The 17,525-nt window shown below is 35.2% G+C and overlaps 1 protein-coding gene across 5 annotated transcripts in view; it reads right to left on the bottom strand.

The window, feature by feature from the left end:
* The window catches only part of SYT1 (synaptotagmin I), a 547,809-nt gene that overhangs the window by 125,493 nt on the left and 404,791 nt on the right, over positions 1-17,525 (bottom strand). For 3 of the 5 annotated variants that reach the window (XM_005884147.2, XM_014531662.1, XM_014531663.1), the window contains 4 exons: positions 16,140-16,324; positions 9,078-9,200; positions 4,845-5,012; positions 1,546-1,713 (listed from right to left, as the gene is read on the bottom strand). In XM_005884147.2, coding sequence (XP_005884209.1) covers positions 1,546-1,713; positions 4,845-5,012; positions 9,078-9,200; positions 16,140-16,324 — 644 coding nt within the window. The remainder of the gene's footprint in view (positions 1-1,545; positions 1,714-4,844; positions 5,013-9,077; positions 9,201-16,139; positions 16,325-17,525) is intronic. The other 2 variants (XM_014531664.1, XM_005884148.2) reach the window with 1 other exon arrangement.

The raw sequence follows: 17,525 nt of genomic DNA, 5'->3' as shown, positions 1-17,525 counted from the left end.
GCCAGTAGTGTGAGCCATGCAGTCTGGCCGGATGGGCATTGTGAAACACAAGTAGATTATATTCCGATATTTAACCAACAAACCAACCAAAAACCAGTCAATTAATAACCAATTAGTTAATAAATATTTGTTGTGGTCCCACTTTGCTAACCCCTAGAACTGAGCAATTTGTACAGAATCAAACATTTCAATAAAATATAAAAATTCAATGAAATAGCTCATGTTTCTGTTTTCATAACAGATGTTCAATGTAAAGTTGATGTTCTACTCATAGGTAAGAGCTACTTATAAAAATCATAAAATTTAAAAACTCAGTATTACCTTTGGGTTGCTCTTGAAAGTCCACAGTAGGGCTAAATCTATCTCAGTATCCCAGAATCTAATTTTGACTAACTTATTTGGTTATGTTATATATATTTCCTTCCAAAAAGAAAGCAGAGCTTAACTCCAATAATTTTGACTCCTTTTGTACAACCAAATAACTTTAGAGCACTATTAAAATTCAGTTTCTGTATAGCAATCACAAGTCTGTTCTAAAACCTCATGTCACTGTATTGACCACAGAAAACCTCAGGCTGAGAGGATTTCCAGGTGAGGGGCTTGGCTGAGTTTCTCGGAAGGCTTGGGCCACTCGCTGACCTCCCTGGTAGTCTGAAAGTGACCACATCTATGGAATCCTTGGTGGTCCTAAATAATGGAGGCTATTGGCAATCTCTTGGGTAATTATAAACTCATGTCAGGATCCAAAAAATGACTGCAAAAGGCATTGCTTTAGAGTTCAGAGAAGCTAGGAGTTGTTTGCCTTTCTGGTATTGGCCTATTGAGACTTTATCACAGAAAAATGCCAGTGCCAGGCAGGCATAGCATAATCCAATAGAACTGATTATTATGCAGTTTAAATGCACTAAGAATATTGAACTTCCCTTTTTAAATCACAGAAAAACCCTGGGTTAAACTATTCAAGCTGGGAGGAAACAATGTGAAGACTACTATAAAAATGTGAGCCATTTAAAAAATGGATTTAATATCAGCCCTTGTGAATTATATTTGATGTTTCACCCATCATGCTCTGATATCTTCAGGAGAAACAATGAACTGTCTGTGATATCCAGACATAATCAAGGAAAAAGTGCCATTTTATTTCTATTTAATAGCTAGAAAACCTATGTAGCAATACAGAATGATTGTGGCAAAATACAAAGAATAAGATGATAGTTTACTGTCGTTCTGAAGAAGTACATGTGTGATAAGCTTTTAAAAGTGTGTGTGTGTGTGTGTGTGTGTGTGTGTGTGTGTGTGTGTGTCTGTCCCTTTAGGGAGTTGTCGATAGACTCGGTATACAAACCTTTCTCTTTTCTTTCAAATAACACCCAGAAGACCTGTGTATTTTCTAATGAGGTTATGCAGTCCCCTGACCCTATTTTGCCAGCTGTCAGCAGCTGGACGCCCACATCATTCTGTAAAGAGCAGCTCTCAGTAGGTTATTACGTGAGTGGAACTGGTGAGTACAGTTTGTCATCTTCGAAATGCTAATGTTTTTCTTACCTCTTCCTTCTCAGCACTCTGCAGATCACGCCATTCCTCAGTTACATGACCGAAATCCACTGTGTTCATGGGGACTTTAAATTCCCCGATGATGTCATGCTTGGAGAAACGATCAAAATCGTACACAGCCATCACGAGGGTTTTGCCTCCCAATTCCGAATACGGCACCTAAATGAAAAGAGATGAGGATAAAAATCTGGTCACAAAAATGCTTAGAACACATTACTTGTTTATAATATTTAATTTTAATATTTATAAACTGACCAGGGAGATAATTGTGCTTTTGGTATTTTCTTAAATGGAATCATTTGACGAACCGCTTACAGCTTAAATTACTTGGGAGGAAATGGGGACTTCCCTTAGTAATTTATCACTTCATCCCAAACTTCTGGAAGCTGTTAGTATTATTAGTAATGAATCCTATTAGTCATGCTATAAACACTTCAAGATGAATACAATAATAAACCAAGCCAATTTGACTATAAAAAGTTTTCCTTGAAGACTATTTCATTATTGTTGTTAAGTTATATTGTGAGAGTGTAACTTTTTCAAGGTAGATAACTTTCAAGCCACTTGATGCCGTATGATAATGAATTAATGACTTACTAAAAGCTATTCTAGAAGTCTAAAAGGATTTAAATGAAATTCACAAGGTGCCTCACCTACTCTCTAAAATAATTTACTGATTGACAAGAGCTGACTAGAAAATTGATGTTTTGAATATCAGGGATGCATTATAATAGAGATCTTAAAGTTCATTCTTAGGTATGACACTCTTTAGGATGAGTGGTGGCAAAAGCCAAGAACTGATGAATTCTCCAGCTGTTCAAATATATCTGGGACAGCTGCTATGGGTTGGGAGGTTTATTAGTAACATTTTTAATATTCAGGGAAAGCAGTGCAATCTAAGTGAGCTACACTTCAGTAACTGAATAGAAATGCCTAATTAAGAAATTGTTTAGACTTGTATTGAAGGTTTGATCAATTTTCATACACTTTCTATTATTTTATCAGTGTAAATGGTTGTCTTATGCTTCAGCAAACATTGCTCAATTAACTCTGTATATTAAGAAGGAAAGGAGAAGGAAGAATATTGGACCATATATGTATAAGAAATTTTAGTTAACCAAATTTTTTTCTGCCATTGTTAACTATTTGGAATTTGATTAAAATACTACAATTAAGAACTAGGCACAATGCTTTTTCCATTCTTAGTAGAAAAAAATAAACCATTTCAAAGAGTTGAATTTCAAAGAAGAAATAAGGAATTTTAAAGTAGGGATAAACTCTTGAAAATTTTATCTTATCTGCTAAATCTCTTTAGGTGTGTGTGTGTGTGTGTGTGTGTGTGTGTGTGTGTGTGTGTGTGATTGAACTGAGGTAGCATCAATCAAAAACCTGGGCTTAGATAGGGCTGGGTCTGGGTGTCCCAACTTTCCAGCTGAAGGCACTGAGGCAAAGTGAATAAAACTCAGATATTTCATCTGTCAGAATAATAGTGATATAGTAGTGCCTACATCACGGTGCTGTGTGAGGCTGAGTCAATATATTGAAGGTATTTAGCATAGTGTTGGCACGCAGCAGGCACCTAATATTTTTTTGTTTGAATAATTAGTAGCTCCTTCAAGTAGGAGTTTGGGGCATGTAGGGTTCATGTTCAGTGGATTTGAACTCACTTTTCAAAGCCAATCCTCTTTAAACTCTATTGTGCTCCTATTTCTATATCATATTGTCTATGGCATTTCAAGATGCATAATATATAACATCTTATGGATAAATTAGCCAATTCTCTAGAAACAGTGGCATATTCCTTAAATGTATTGAAATATATTGTAGCTTGGTAGGATTTATGACTTGATCAACCTTCTTACAATGAAATGGAACCTGATAAAATTTTATAGGCAATTTTAAATTTCCAATAATTAAACTTCTTGAAGTCAGAGAAATTACTGATAAAATTATTACCAATACATTAAAAAATAAATAACATAGTTAACGCAAACACAAAAGGCCACATAATATTACTTCAAATAATGTAAGAATTTACTTAGTAAATTGTGGTTAGAAATGACTAACATAAATTAAGATTCATACATAGTCAAAATGATTGTGATTATCACTTGCAATTGGTTTAGTTCTGTTTTCATGTTATGTTCTGTAGTATATCGATCATAGCGATTAACTCTTCAGAAGCTGAGTATTTCCAAAATGTTTTTACTGTTATTGTAAATTAACTATTCTAGGCATTGAAAACTGTAGATTTTTAATAGGATTACTTTCATTAGGAACTTTTGTTTATAAAATCTCAAAAGTTTCAGAGTGAATAGAGATACTGCTCTTTTAGAAAATTGGGAACAAAGTTCTATAAAATGACTCATGGCTTCAGAACAGCCATTTCTTTCAGACCAGGATGTTCACTAACATGAGGCACGTGCTTTCTGTAAAGCTGGTTGAGGGACAGGTGGTTTTGCATCAGCCTACTAGGAAGTTATATACATTCCTTTTTTTTCAGAAATGCATTGTTTTAAGTAATGCATCCAAATAGTTTTCTCATATTCAATATATCCATAAAAGAACTATTTGTACGCGTGACTTGTAGACAAGGCCACAGCACTTGTCTATGCAGAGATGCCTGAGGCCTGCAAAGCGCATGTTCCTGTCGAGTTGCTCTATGGCCAGAATCTCTCATTGTTATTATTTGTCTGAACTAAATGAAGAGCACTAAGGAACATCCTAGAGTAAAAGAAGAATGCGGTAAATGCATACAAATAATATGTTCACCTTTTTGTTGAAAGGTTAAGAAGAATGATTTGAGAGGGCTCAGTTTGCCCCTGTGCACACAGAAGTTGGCAATGAGAGAAATGTCTATTTGCACCATATGAACAATGGACATGGCTTACTTTATTCTGTGATTGCAACAGGGTTTACCTATGTTCAGGAACTTTGAAACTTAAAAACAATAATTCCATTATTTTTTGACTTTATTTTATAGAGAGGAAAATGTCAAGCCTATTGGCACACATTTGAAGGTGACCTCACTTTTTCTATGTGGACATGACCTCTCAGTCATATTCCAGTCTGCATTTTATTCTGAATGGCCAAGCTGAATCCTACTTTGGCTAAATCTAAATGCAATGCAAAATCCTCACTGGATGGAAAATAAGAATTTTAAATATTCTGAATAGAATCCCTTTAAATCTCCGAACAAGCGGTCATGTGCATGTCTGTGTAGGTGTCAGGATGAGCTCAGTCGCTTATCTAAAACAACAGAGGAAAAATTAGTAAGTATAAAACAATACCTTGAAAGTAAATTGCTCATTGAAGACAGGATTGAGGGTCTTCCGGTGGACTTTTGTCTCAAATTTCTTCTTTTTGTCGGGCAGCAGAAACACTTTCACATACGGGTCAGATGTGCCGCCCATGTCCAAGGCGGGCAGCTCGGCAGCCTGGATGATCCCGACCAGCAGCTGAAATAAACAACGGATACAGCAAACACAGACATTGGAGGGCATTTTGGAAAAGATTTATTTGTTCACATTGCTGGATATTGTGATTCCTCCCTCTTCCTCTTTGCTTTTAATAAACATTTTTCTCTTATGAATCTGAGCACAGAAGGCAAATGAAGTGAGCTGTACAGACTTCAGAAACCCAATTATGGCAGATGCAGGCTCTAGAAAGCCTGGTTTTAAGCATAAAAGAGGCTTTCAGAAGGTTGCTGATTACAGTTAACTATGGGATTCATAATTGCAAAAGAGTTGCAATCAAATAACTTCCCAGTTGCTAAAAGCCCTTGTGCGTTATTTTTCTTTTAGGGCATGATTTGTAAGTGGAAATAAATTGTTAAACAATCACAAGTGTATAATTATAATGTAGGAAATTTTTATTCTGAACCAAAGCCTCAGATCAACTAACTAGAAATTCCTTAGAAATTAGGTACCTTTTTGAGATAGAAATAAGATCTTCAAGTTTTTATCATATTTGACCTATACTTGTGTGCTGACTACTTTTGTTTTAACTGATAGGAAAATGATTGCCATATATTAAATTCTGTGTTTACATGTAAGACATTGGGTCAAAGAAATATAATTTCAACTTTATGTAAAGGAAGGGAATATTACAGTTATGGTTTTTAATGGTGTGACTAATTTTCTGTGTTTCTTTCCAATACAGCAGAAATATCTGTATTTTTTTCAAGTCTGTTTTCTTAGTGATACATTCTTAAGTCTTGCTATGAATGAGGACACAGGCTGGCATTTTAAATATTTTTGCAAATAAAATAAAAGCTGTGAGTGGACTATTCTAGATGCTCTGACACCACACATTTTGTATCGACAGATTGCTCTAGATCCATATGGGAAACAAAAGTAGACTCTCTTATTGTTCATAATATATAGTCCCCCCCTTCAAAGTATATACAGTTTAATGACTGATAGCCCAATTTTGAAAATGAAATGTACTTTAATAAACACTGATTTTATAATTATTAAAAGTGTGTGTATACATAGTGAAAAAGCCAACAAAGTGAAAAAGCAATTCATCCCCTTCTAAAAAAGTCACAGTTATTTTCTGTAAAACTGACCCACTATGTTTGTAAGTGCATTTGGGTTAGTTGACTCATTTTTTAACCTGGATTAATGCCCTGAATTATTTTTGTTTTGTTTTAATGCTTCAATATCTTTGTGATATCATTATATAACAAATAGCAATAAGAGTATTGGATTGTAGATATACAAAACACAGACAGATGATCAAAGAATAGCTAAAGTAGACATCAGATAATAAAGATATATTTAGTAAATCAAACAATTTGTCTCGGTTTGCCAAATTGGTATCTAGTGTCTGCCTTTAGATTGCATGTGAATAAGCAAGATTGCATGTGAATAAGCAAGATTCTATGTTTTTCTCATTTTGCAAAAAAAATTCTTTTGGGAAGGGAAAGCTCTAGAAATATACCTAAACTCCTTAAAACCAAATCATCTATATTTTAAATATTTTTGGATATTTTGTTGGTTAGCGGTGGAATTTCTTCTTCCAACTCCCCTCTGACTTCTGTCTGAGATAAGTATCACATTTCCCTTCATCATGAAAGCATCTCAATTAGAATACCTTAGAGCTCTCTTTTAGTTTTGGTAACAAATGTGTATATTTGATTACAGCCTTATCTGGGCAGTTCCTCAGACTTTATCTTTCATGACTCATGGAAATCATTTTATAAATCAGATTAGTTGAGAACATTTGGAAAATCAGTGCATAACAATAAAAGTTTCATCAGGTAGAATCTTCTAGATCCTCAGAATAAAATGCCTTTTTAAAGTTGATGTTTGCTAGAATGGGAACAGTAAACACACTTATATATTTGAGTGAAAAAAATCTGTGCTATTATTTTCTTAAAAATTGTATTTTATAAAATAACATTTATAGTACTGAAAGCCAACTTAGAAATTTTAAAATTATGACTAACCAGGATGAGATACCACCAGATTTCTACTGAAAAAGCTTAAAGTAGAATAAATTAATAGAAAAACACTGGATTCATATAAAGAGGCAGGTTAATTCCCAGGAAACATTATATATGTGAAGATAAAATATGTTGACCTTTACCTTCCCTAAAATATATAAAAAGAAATTTTGCTTTCAAACAAGTCCTGATGATCAATTTTGGCATGCGTGATAGAAATGACCTCAAATACCCTGCTTAACTATAAAAGGTATATCTATAGATTTATATAAATCCTTACCTATAAACCTCTATCTTTAACTAATATGCTATTTTCTAAAATGTATTATGAAATAACTAGGCAGGACTGTAATGAAGATGATGAAATAAAATCATTATTTTTTAGTATTTTTATTGATTTCAGAGAGGAAGGGCGAGGGAGAGAGAGAAAAACATCAATGATGAGAGAGAATCACTTATTTGCTGCCTCCTGTATGCCTCCTACTGGGGATCAAGCTCACAACTGGGGCATGTGCCCTGACTGGGAATTGAACTGAGACCCTTCAGTTCACAGGGTGACACTCTATCCCAGTGATGGCGAACCTTTTGAGCTCGGCGTGTCAGCATTTTGAAAAACCCTAACTTAACTCTGGTGCCGTGTCATATATAGAAATTTTTTGATATTTGCAACCATTGTAAAACAAAGACTTATATTTTTTGATATTTATTTTATATATTTAAATGCCATTTAACAAAGAAACATCAACCAAAAAAATGAGTTCGCGTGTCACCTCTGACACGCATGTCATAGGTTCTCCATCACTGCCCCTGAGCCAAACCAGGGAGGGCTAAAATTATTTTTAATATGATAGAACATATCAACACATTCTTCATGAGAAATGTGGAAATTTCAGAAAGTGAAATTTCAGACATTATTTGAACTATCAATTTTTAGATAAAGCCCCGAATTTCTGCAATGGTTTAGAGCTCTCACACAGCATTACTGACTCGGGACATTTGTTGTCAAAGCTGAACCTTCGAGTTTGATTTATCTGTGGTTCATTCCTCATCAAACTGGAAATAATGAACACATGTTGTATTAGTAGTAATTGCATGTACTTTACATTTACCATTTCCTCCTCACCCAAAATGATGAGTGAAGCAAAACAAATTGGAGAGTTTTAAATCTCCCATCTCGAAGAATAAGGCCGACTCCTAAGTATTCTTAAGAGACAGATCTCTAACTTGGCCAGCTCCACTAATTCTTGTCTAGCTTTTTACTTTCTTTAACAATTCAGAAGCTAAAGGAGTATATTCATCAATGTCATAGAATCTGGAAGGCCTTTTTATGTAGAGAGCTTTCTAACAGCTATCTTGGTGCTACTTCTATAACTCAGTCAATAAAAGACAGGTACTATTATTGTTAATGTAGGTGGCACTTCATGGTTTTTGAGAAATTGAAGCAGATGTGCCTGTTTTGTTATCTCCTTTAGTGTTTTGTCACTTTTTGGGCAGTAGTCATAGGCACTAGAAATCGGGTTCCCAGTCTTTTTACTGTTCTAGACCTTCTATCTTATTAGCATCAAGAGTTTGACCTAATATCATGATATTATTACACAAGGCATGCCTTTGAAATTCGTGAATTTCAATTTTCCATCTTTGATTCCTGTCATACTGATACATTATGTTTCAAAACTTTGACTTGAATGGTGGCATAACACAAAGGCCCCTCACCCTGTTTGGATCTAAATCCATGAAGTGCAAGAAAGATTGTTCTAGCTAAGGCTGTGAGGGGTGAGACTGTGGTGGGAGCTCTCAGAATAAGTCTGACTGCTTCAAGTTAATTTGTATTCTGCCTGCCTATTGTAAGTGCCATACATTAGATGTAATCAGTTGAATACTGTGAATTCTAATTACCAAATGTTAAATTAGCAAGTAGGGGACTGTCTGTACTCAGAAATTATTTCATCAATAGCTTTGATAATTGCATTTTCCCCTTGCAGCCAACAAAATGTTTTAGAAAGTAACTTGCTTCAATTTCTACTTGGTAATTTCAGACAATGTAATGGAATTAGAAAACATTCCCCCCTCAGACCTGGTTATTCTGGAAATCATAATCCAACGAGTATTGAAGTTTTCCCAATTTCTCATCTTCTTTGGGTTCTTCTTTTTCTTCCCCATCAGTCAATCCGGTTTCAGCATCATCATCCTTAAGGGCCTATGAGTAGGGAAATGGATTGTATGTGAATTCAAGTGAATTTTCATCAAAATCCAAATTAAACTGGGCTTGTGGTTATACTTCCAAGCTGTCAAAAGCAAGCACCAAGATGCTGGAAATCTCAATTTGTCTGACACACATTCACATTTGATGCTTACATATTTTTTAAAAATTCCATTTGTGCATGGAATTCCCCCTCCCCCCACTAGCAAGCAACATGGAAGCAATGGAAGAAGCCCCTAAGAATATTGCAAGCAAAAAATGTAAAGTTGTTGCAAATGTCAACTTGGTATTATATTTGGCTCTGCTAAAACTTGCTTATTTCAGAATTATAATAAACATGCTATTAACCAGGCCAGGTTTCACATTCATGTAGGTTAAAGCAATTGATGCTAACCATCATGTAGAACCATTGTTACATGCAGTGGAGTAATTTATATGAAATGTGTGGCCTTTTGTTGCCTTGTTTCCTATGAAAAAACAGTTGAGTAAGTGATTCTCAGAAAAATTTAATTTGTTATGTTTCATATATACATGTGCAATGGTTATGGAAAAACAGGAAAAACATGCCACCAGCAAATGCATGTTTAGAGAAAGATCTACCCCATTTCCAGTCTAAGTTTACCATTTTGTTTTCATAACAGCTCCATAGAAAGCTAGGCTGAATTAAATTGATTTATGGGTCCATTTGATATCAAAAAAAATAAAAAGTTATGTTTGCAATTTTGTTAAACTGAAATCTGTATAAAAGGTTATTTTGCATTAATGAATAAAAATTTTGGGACTGAACTCCCAAAACTCAGTTTGTATCAGTTGAATAATTTTTATAACCTAAAACTTAAGTGTAATATACATTGAAACACTAGAAAGCTCATTATTTCATAAAATACATTAAAATGCTCCTCTTTTAAAAAATAAAAATATATAATATTTCCCCAATAAAGTGAAAATATTTTGCTAAATAATTAAAGGTTATAAAGGTTATAAATATTACTAGTAAAAGCTCTGTTACTGGGAATATTCATTCTACTGCTTTAAAGAATTAAAAAAAAGAATCAGAAGTCAATGAGGAATTATTATTCAAAATTAAAACTGATAGTGTTACATACCCCTAACCATTAGTCAAGTTGACAAAAATTTTAAGTCTTTATTTGGACCATTTTATTCTTTTCTTCTAGAGACTGCCAATATATAGCCATTAGTAATCTTTCTGTTGTTGGTTACTTTTTATTGATTTGTAGGGACTCTTTGTATTTTAGTAGTTTCTACCTTTCTGTTATATATAGAAAATATTTTCTCTTAGTTTTTGGTTATGGCATTTTTCTTGCCGTGTGTGTGTGTGTGTGTGTGTGTGTGTGTGTGTCTGTAGACCTTCACAGGAATCAAGTTAAGACATATGAGTGGTAGACTGTTTTATATCTCTGACAAAGTAAGCGAATCTTAATTCTTGTCAGCAATCAAATAAACCTGAGCATTCTTGTAGAACTTGAACCTAAGAAGCATAACTGGGCTTCAGAAAGGCATTGGAATCATTAAACCACAGTTCAACCACTCAGTAGCTCCCACCACTCTCAGCTCCCAAATGCATGTTCTTTTTTTCTGCTGAGAGAAGACTTTTCTGTTGACTTATCCATTCACACAGAGACCCTCAGTGGTGCTTCCAAATGGCACCCTCAGTCTCTCAGTTGACAAGATTTTCCAGTTTGGCTTTACCCAGTGAACTCCAATTTGATTCCAAAAAAACCGAGACTTGCTGGCATCATATTAATACACTTGTTTGTATGGGAAGATCAGATAAACAGAGTTGAGCTGTAGTCAGAGATGCTTTTCTTTTGTGCTTCCTGAAAAATTTCAGGAGCTTACAATGAGTAGGAAAAACAGAAAATGACCATTAATAGATTAGTGTAAAATGTTAAAAAAAATTTGGTTAGTCATATACTATTTAATTGGAAAATTTTAATTTATACATCAATGTTTTCTTGAATAATAAAATGTTGATTTACTGATAGCCAAAGGCAGGAAACAACATAATTATTTAAAAATTTATGCTAATCTTTTAATTTTTGTGTGGGGTGTCACTAAAGTGAAAAAAAAAAAAGATTACTGAAACCTTAGCTGTGTGTAAGTCTTTAATGCTGTTATAAATGTGCTTAGAAAATTGTAGCTTAGGTAATTTGCCTCCCTGTAAGATTTTAATTTTTTAAAAAAATAATAGCAAACTAATGCATACTTCTGTCTGAAATATCTGCACATTACTATAATAAAAGATTTTATGGATTAAAATACTTTTTCAAAAGCCTCCTTCAGAACTGATGATTTGCATATCATGTTTCAGCCCAGTGCGATTTGAAATAGCTGAGATATTAAATCTCCTTCTCCCTAAGTGGTTTTTGCCCTAATAAAAGGTGCAGGACCATCTCTGCAATTATTCTGCATGAAACAGGTCTAAATTTTTTATAATTTCTCAGTGCCACTGTTCATCACTGCAGTGATTAAGTCTATTCTTGTCCCAAAGGCTGAGTTTAACCAAGACATTTTCTGTACTATCACATTAAATTCAGGCCTATTAAATCAGTGGCCATTATAATATCTCGAGAGCAATACCAGCCCCCCTCCCTCCCCCAATGGAACAAAATGCAGAAGAAACAGCTTGTAAACCCAGCAGTTCTGAGAGTTTGATAAATTGCTGTAGAAAAAGCTGTGCTGGGAACATCGACCTTGTTTTAAATTTCAAAGATTTAGTGCACATGCTTCTGGCTTGCTTCAACATTCAAAAGGTGCTTAGTTCACAACCATCAGAAGGAGCACTTGTTCATTCTAAGTCAAATTGTTCAGATTTGGCATTGATAGGGCACAGTAAAAAGAGATCAACAAAGGAATGAATTTTCTTTTTGTGCCCATCAGTTAAAAACTTGAGCTTTCTAATAATACTCTACTTAACTAGTTAATAATATTTAATATGAGAACCCTTCATCTTTAAAAAAAAATCAATTTAGTTCAGCCTTGATGTGTGTCAGAATGGTCCACCCTCAGCTGTGGAGTCCCAGCTGCCAGGCCACTAGATATATCCGAGCGTTGACTTAGGTGTGTCTAAGTAGCAGAGGAAACCTACCGCAAGGGACAGTCCAGAACAGTCATGAGACACAACACAGATAAGGAGGACATAGAAGGAAGAAATAAAAATTAAAGTATCTACACACATTAGTGAAAGCAATGGAGAAAGGACCTTTCCAGACCTATGACTTTCCAAGTTGATATTTTTCCTCTGTATTTTTAGTGTTCTGAAGTTTTAAGACATTAACAAAATCTTAAATATATATCTTTTTCTGTGTAAATACTATTTATAGTTTTTTATTGTCATTGAAAAATATTAAATATCTTCCTTGGTTATAAAATTTTACCTTAGAGACATGCAGCCATGAACAATGAAATTTAAATTTCTGTGACATTTTATATGGATTGAAATAGTAAAATCATTGATTTTCCTAAACCTAAGTATCTTAAGAAATTGTATCTAAATTCCCTCTCACATCTGTTTTTAAATAAGCACATCATCTTTCCCATGTTCATATCAACGTTCTGTTTAAAAATATTCTAAATAATATTTAAAAATAATTTTACTTTGTGTTAAGGCTGTTTTGAATTTGTATGATCAAATGTGATAGAGCATCTTAAAATCTTTGAGTTACAGTTTGCTTCTTCATCCTTCCCCTTCATAAAATGATAGAACCCATTATTAGCTATTTTGTCTGCCTTAAAAAAGCATCATAAGGTACTGTTATATCACTGTTTACACATGGAGCCTACTTTCACTTATCCAAACATTTAATTTAATTGTTTGTAAATCATTTAACATTTAATTGTTTATAAATCAAAATAAAACCTATAAAATCCTATGTAGACAAACTGATTTACTTAAAATAATTAAGTACCTTTTTGCGGGTTGAAATCCTAAATGCTATGTTGTGACAGTAAATTGCTATAAACTATCACTGATGTCTTAATATTTTCTTATTTGACTCATTTATCTTCCCCTCTCATTTAAAGGAATAGGTGACCAGTGAAAAATTAGCTACAGTCAATTCTCTGTATTCATTACTTTTGAGATCTTGGTCATTTATCCAGGTTATAACAGAGGTGATAAACACTGGTACTATTTTATAAACTACTAGAGGCCCGGTGCATGAATTTGTGCATGACTAGGGTCCCTCGGCCTAGCCTGTGGGATCAGGTCAAAACTGGCTCTCCGACATCCCCCGAGGGTTCCCAGACTGGGAAAGGGTGCAGGCCAGGCCAAGGGACCCCACCGGTGCACGATCGGGGCCAGGGAGGGATGTGGGAGGTTGGCCAGCTGGCTAGGGACCACGGGAGGGCTCCAGGGTGTGTCCAGCCCACCTTGCCCAGTCCTAATCAGCTGGACTCCAGCAGCAAGCTAACCTACCAGTCAGAGCGTCTGCTCCCTGTTGGTCACTGCACATCATAGCAAGCAGATGAGTAGCCTTAGCATATCATTAGCATATTACACTTTGATTGGTTGAATGGACAACCAGACGACTGGACACTTAGCATATTAAGCTTTTATTATATAGGATAGTCTTTTATGTCATACAGAAAAAATTTCACAATGAAAAATACAAATTTCTTGTCTTAGGAAAAAACATTATAGTTATTTAATATAATGTTAATATGATAGTTACTCAATGTTAATATAATCTATCTATATAATAAAAGCGTAATATATTAATTAGACCGGACAGCTGAAAGACCTTCCGGATGTCCTTCCGGATGACCTTCTGGACGAAGCCAGGGCTGTGAGGGCCGGCCAAGGCTGTGAGGGGCTACAAGGGCCAGCCAAGGCTGCTAAGGGCTGTGAGGGCCGGCCAGGGCTGCAAAGGCTGGCTGAGGCAGCTGGGGCTGTGAGGGACGAGCCCCTTGCACGAATTTCATGCATCAGGTCTCTAGTAAATATATAAAAGCCTAAGCAACCGTTATGACAGATTGAACAACTGGTTGGCCGGCCAGTAGCTATGATGTGCACTGACCACCAGGGGGCAGAAGCTCAACACAGGAGCTTCCCCCCTGGTGGTCAGTACACTCCTACAGCCAACCTCCTGTGGCTAGCCAACCTCCCACGATCCCTCCCCCTGGACTGGAGGAGATGGCCCTGATTGACCCTGATTGATCGCTGGCCAGGCCAAGGGACCCCACCTGTGCATGAATTCGTGCACTGGGCCTCAAGAATAATTATATTATCAAATAATATAATATTATTCGATACTTTAAACTTTTAATTTCAGGATACTGGGATTTTAATTTTATTGTAGTTACGAAAATGATAGTATTATATTTTCAACCTATTGTTTGACATATATAGTTGAAATTCAAGTAAAAATGATTCATTTCATGTCCATATTGAAGATTGCTTCTACACTTATTCCAATACGTTGTTTAAATAAATCTGTATCAAGTCCTACTTGCTATGGACATATTGAAATAAAGTAAGGGATGACTTAAAATCCCAGTTTCTATGTAACAGATTAACCAGAAAGAAAAGTCCTTATTAGACACGTGTGACTTAACTTTTGTGCATTGGATTCTATGGTTGTGATTAGAAACTTTCAGAAAAATGTAACTTTTCTTACTCTGAGCTCAGAACAGAGCTCGCTGAGCGTGAGCACTAGCCTTACATCCACTCTATAGCCCCGAGACCTAACAAAAGTTCAGGGAGTGAAAAATGAGCTTTGTGAAATTATTTTCGATAGACATGACTGTGTCTTTGAGAAAAAGTGTTTAAAACTCGAACTGGGGTGGGGGGTTATTGTCCTGAGTGAGTGATTAACTAGGAAACTACGCAAATGTACTAAGATGGCTTTGTTGATTCAATTGTTCCAAAGATTCACATATTTAAGAGTTTACTTAATAATAATTAATACTATAAGACGAGTATATAAAACTGCATATATATGTTGCTATTTTGAAATAAATAGAACTTTTGAATTATTTGAAGGGAAACATTGAAAACTAAAAATTTTATTTCTTTGAAAAATCTTTCCATATTTTAATATGAATGAAATGTTATTTAGAAATATCCATGGTGAATCTGATTCAAAAAAACTGAAGAGGCACTTAATCATTATAATTATTAATAATAAAGTATTCTGAATCAAATCATTCAGTTAATTTAGTAAAAATACACAATATAAAGGACATCCAAACAGCTTCCTTAGAAAATAACCCAGCCAGATTGATTTTATAATCTTTGTTATGGTTTTAATTGTTCCAATGTGAGGAAATAAGAATTTTGCCTTTAAATTCTACCCTGTTCTTTAGGGCCAGCTCATACTTTTCTACCTTTCCTGTATCATCCATTATTCCTAAGCACTAATTATTGAGCTGGATGGATACATACCATGGGTAACTTTCATCAAGTATGATAAACACATTTAAGAATCAGTTATCTAATAGCGATCAAGAACAGTGATAATGCGGGCAACCTGCTTGGATCCCCTCCCTGCAGCAAGAAGCTTTTCTGTAATAAAACTTTATCTCAAAAAAAAAAGTGATAATGCTAGAAAGGTGACCTGCCCAAGAGGGATAACACTCAGATATTCTTTAACATGTTTCTCAAACTCTAACACAATTAAGACTGGCTAAGCAGTTGTAATCAGAATATTCAGGCATCATTCCAATATGCTGACCCATCAAGAGGGTCATGGAAGCCCTTTTCTGGTTTATATGCTTAGGAGACTCGAAAAACCCTACCAAATATTTCCATTGCACTTTGGGATATTGAATAATGGCTGAAAGGATTGCAAAGCATCTCTAAAACAATGTTATTTGTCCAGAAGTTGTTCATTTCTATACTTATCTCACATAAAAGAGCAAACCATTTATTAATTCCAATAAAATCTAAGGAGAACTATGGAATGAATACATTACCTGATCTTTCATGGTCTTCCCTAAGTCTTTCACATCTTTCATGTTAATGGCATTCTTTCCTCCCTTTTCCTTTCCCTTCTTCTTGTTTTTCTTTTTGAACAAACATTTCTTGCAGATACAAAAGCAGCAGGTCAGGACTAAAAGGACCACGACTATGGCTATGGCAATTAAGGCCCATGGTGGCACTGAAAGAAAAACATGTACAGAAAACATTAGTAGTAAAATACACATGCAAAACTTTTAACTTATGGGCTATAAAGATATTCACTCATTCATTTCCATTCATTGAGCACCTGTTATGCTCTAGTCTAGGTGCTCTGTTCTGCATTACTTTAATAGTTTCTGATGCCTATAGTGTTTATATATATTGTTTTGATTTTGCCCTTCCAGATATGTCTTCCTCCCTATTGCTTTTCCTGCTCATCCCAGCTATATTTTCATTAATCCTTTCCTTCATTCATTCAGAGCATTGCTTTGGAGTTTGACCTCTGATTTCAAATCCTGGCTTCACCATTTACTAGCTGCGTAACCTTGAACAAGTTGTCTAACTTCTTCTTGCCTCAGTTTCTTCATCTCTAAGGTGGAGGTAAATTGGTAGATAGCTCATAGTCTTTCTGAAGTTTAAAATAAGATGCAGTGCCTGGCACATGGTAAAAGTTTGATAAATATTAGTTGTTATTACTTACTAGTAAGTACTAGGGGTTCTATGATGTCTGGGCATGATGGGAGTGGAAGCCATTAATCAAACATAAAGACAGATGTAACATCACAATGGTAGAGAAGGTTAGAGGATCCTTGAGGATCCACTCAGGATCTCCAGAGGCAGGGCAGTGGTTCTGTGCTCAGTGGCTCTCAACCATGGTTGATACAGGCTTGGACACTTACAGGCCGTGCAACTCTGGCCAGGTTGACCTCACTGTTCTGAGTTTCTGCTTCCTTCTCTATAAAGCGAAGGTAATAGTGGTACCCACTTTATCTATCTTGAAGATGAAAGGAGTTAATGTATTAAAAAGTTTAGAATGGCATCCAGCACATAGCAAGGACTCAATGTTAGCTGTAATAACTCAAGACATGGAGCTAAGTACAGTGAGTACAGCTCAGAGTACATGTGGGGACATAAAACATGCACACCAATAAATACGTAAAAGGAGAGATGAGTTCACTGAGTGAAATTCAGTGGGTATGCGAGTGGGTCTGAGAGGGGGAGAAATGATCGTTAGGCAAGGGGAGGTTTCCAATTTATAGGCTCTGTTGAATATAGGCATATACACTGAGTGGCCAGATTATTATGACCACCTGACGTTTGTAGGCAAATTAGCTATAATTTCGCGCTGAAGTTGCTAGAGGGCCAGACCATTATAAATAGGGAAGCAGGTTGTTTATCAC

Source organism: Myotis brandtii, unplaced genomic scaffold, assembly GCF_000412655.1.
Source record: "Myotis brandtii unplaced genomic scaffold, ASM41265v1 scaffold82, whole genome shotgun sequence".
NCBI classification, from domain to species: domain Eukaryota; kingdom Metazoa; phylum Chordata; class Mammalia; order Chiroptera; family Vespertilionidae; genus Myotis; species Myotis brandtii.
Note: the sequence above shows the minus strand (reverse complement) of the source record. Positions and strands in the feature narration are given on the sequence as shown.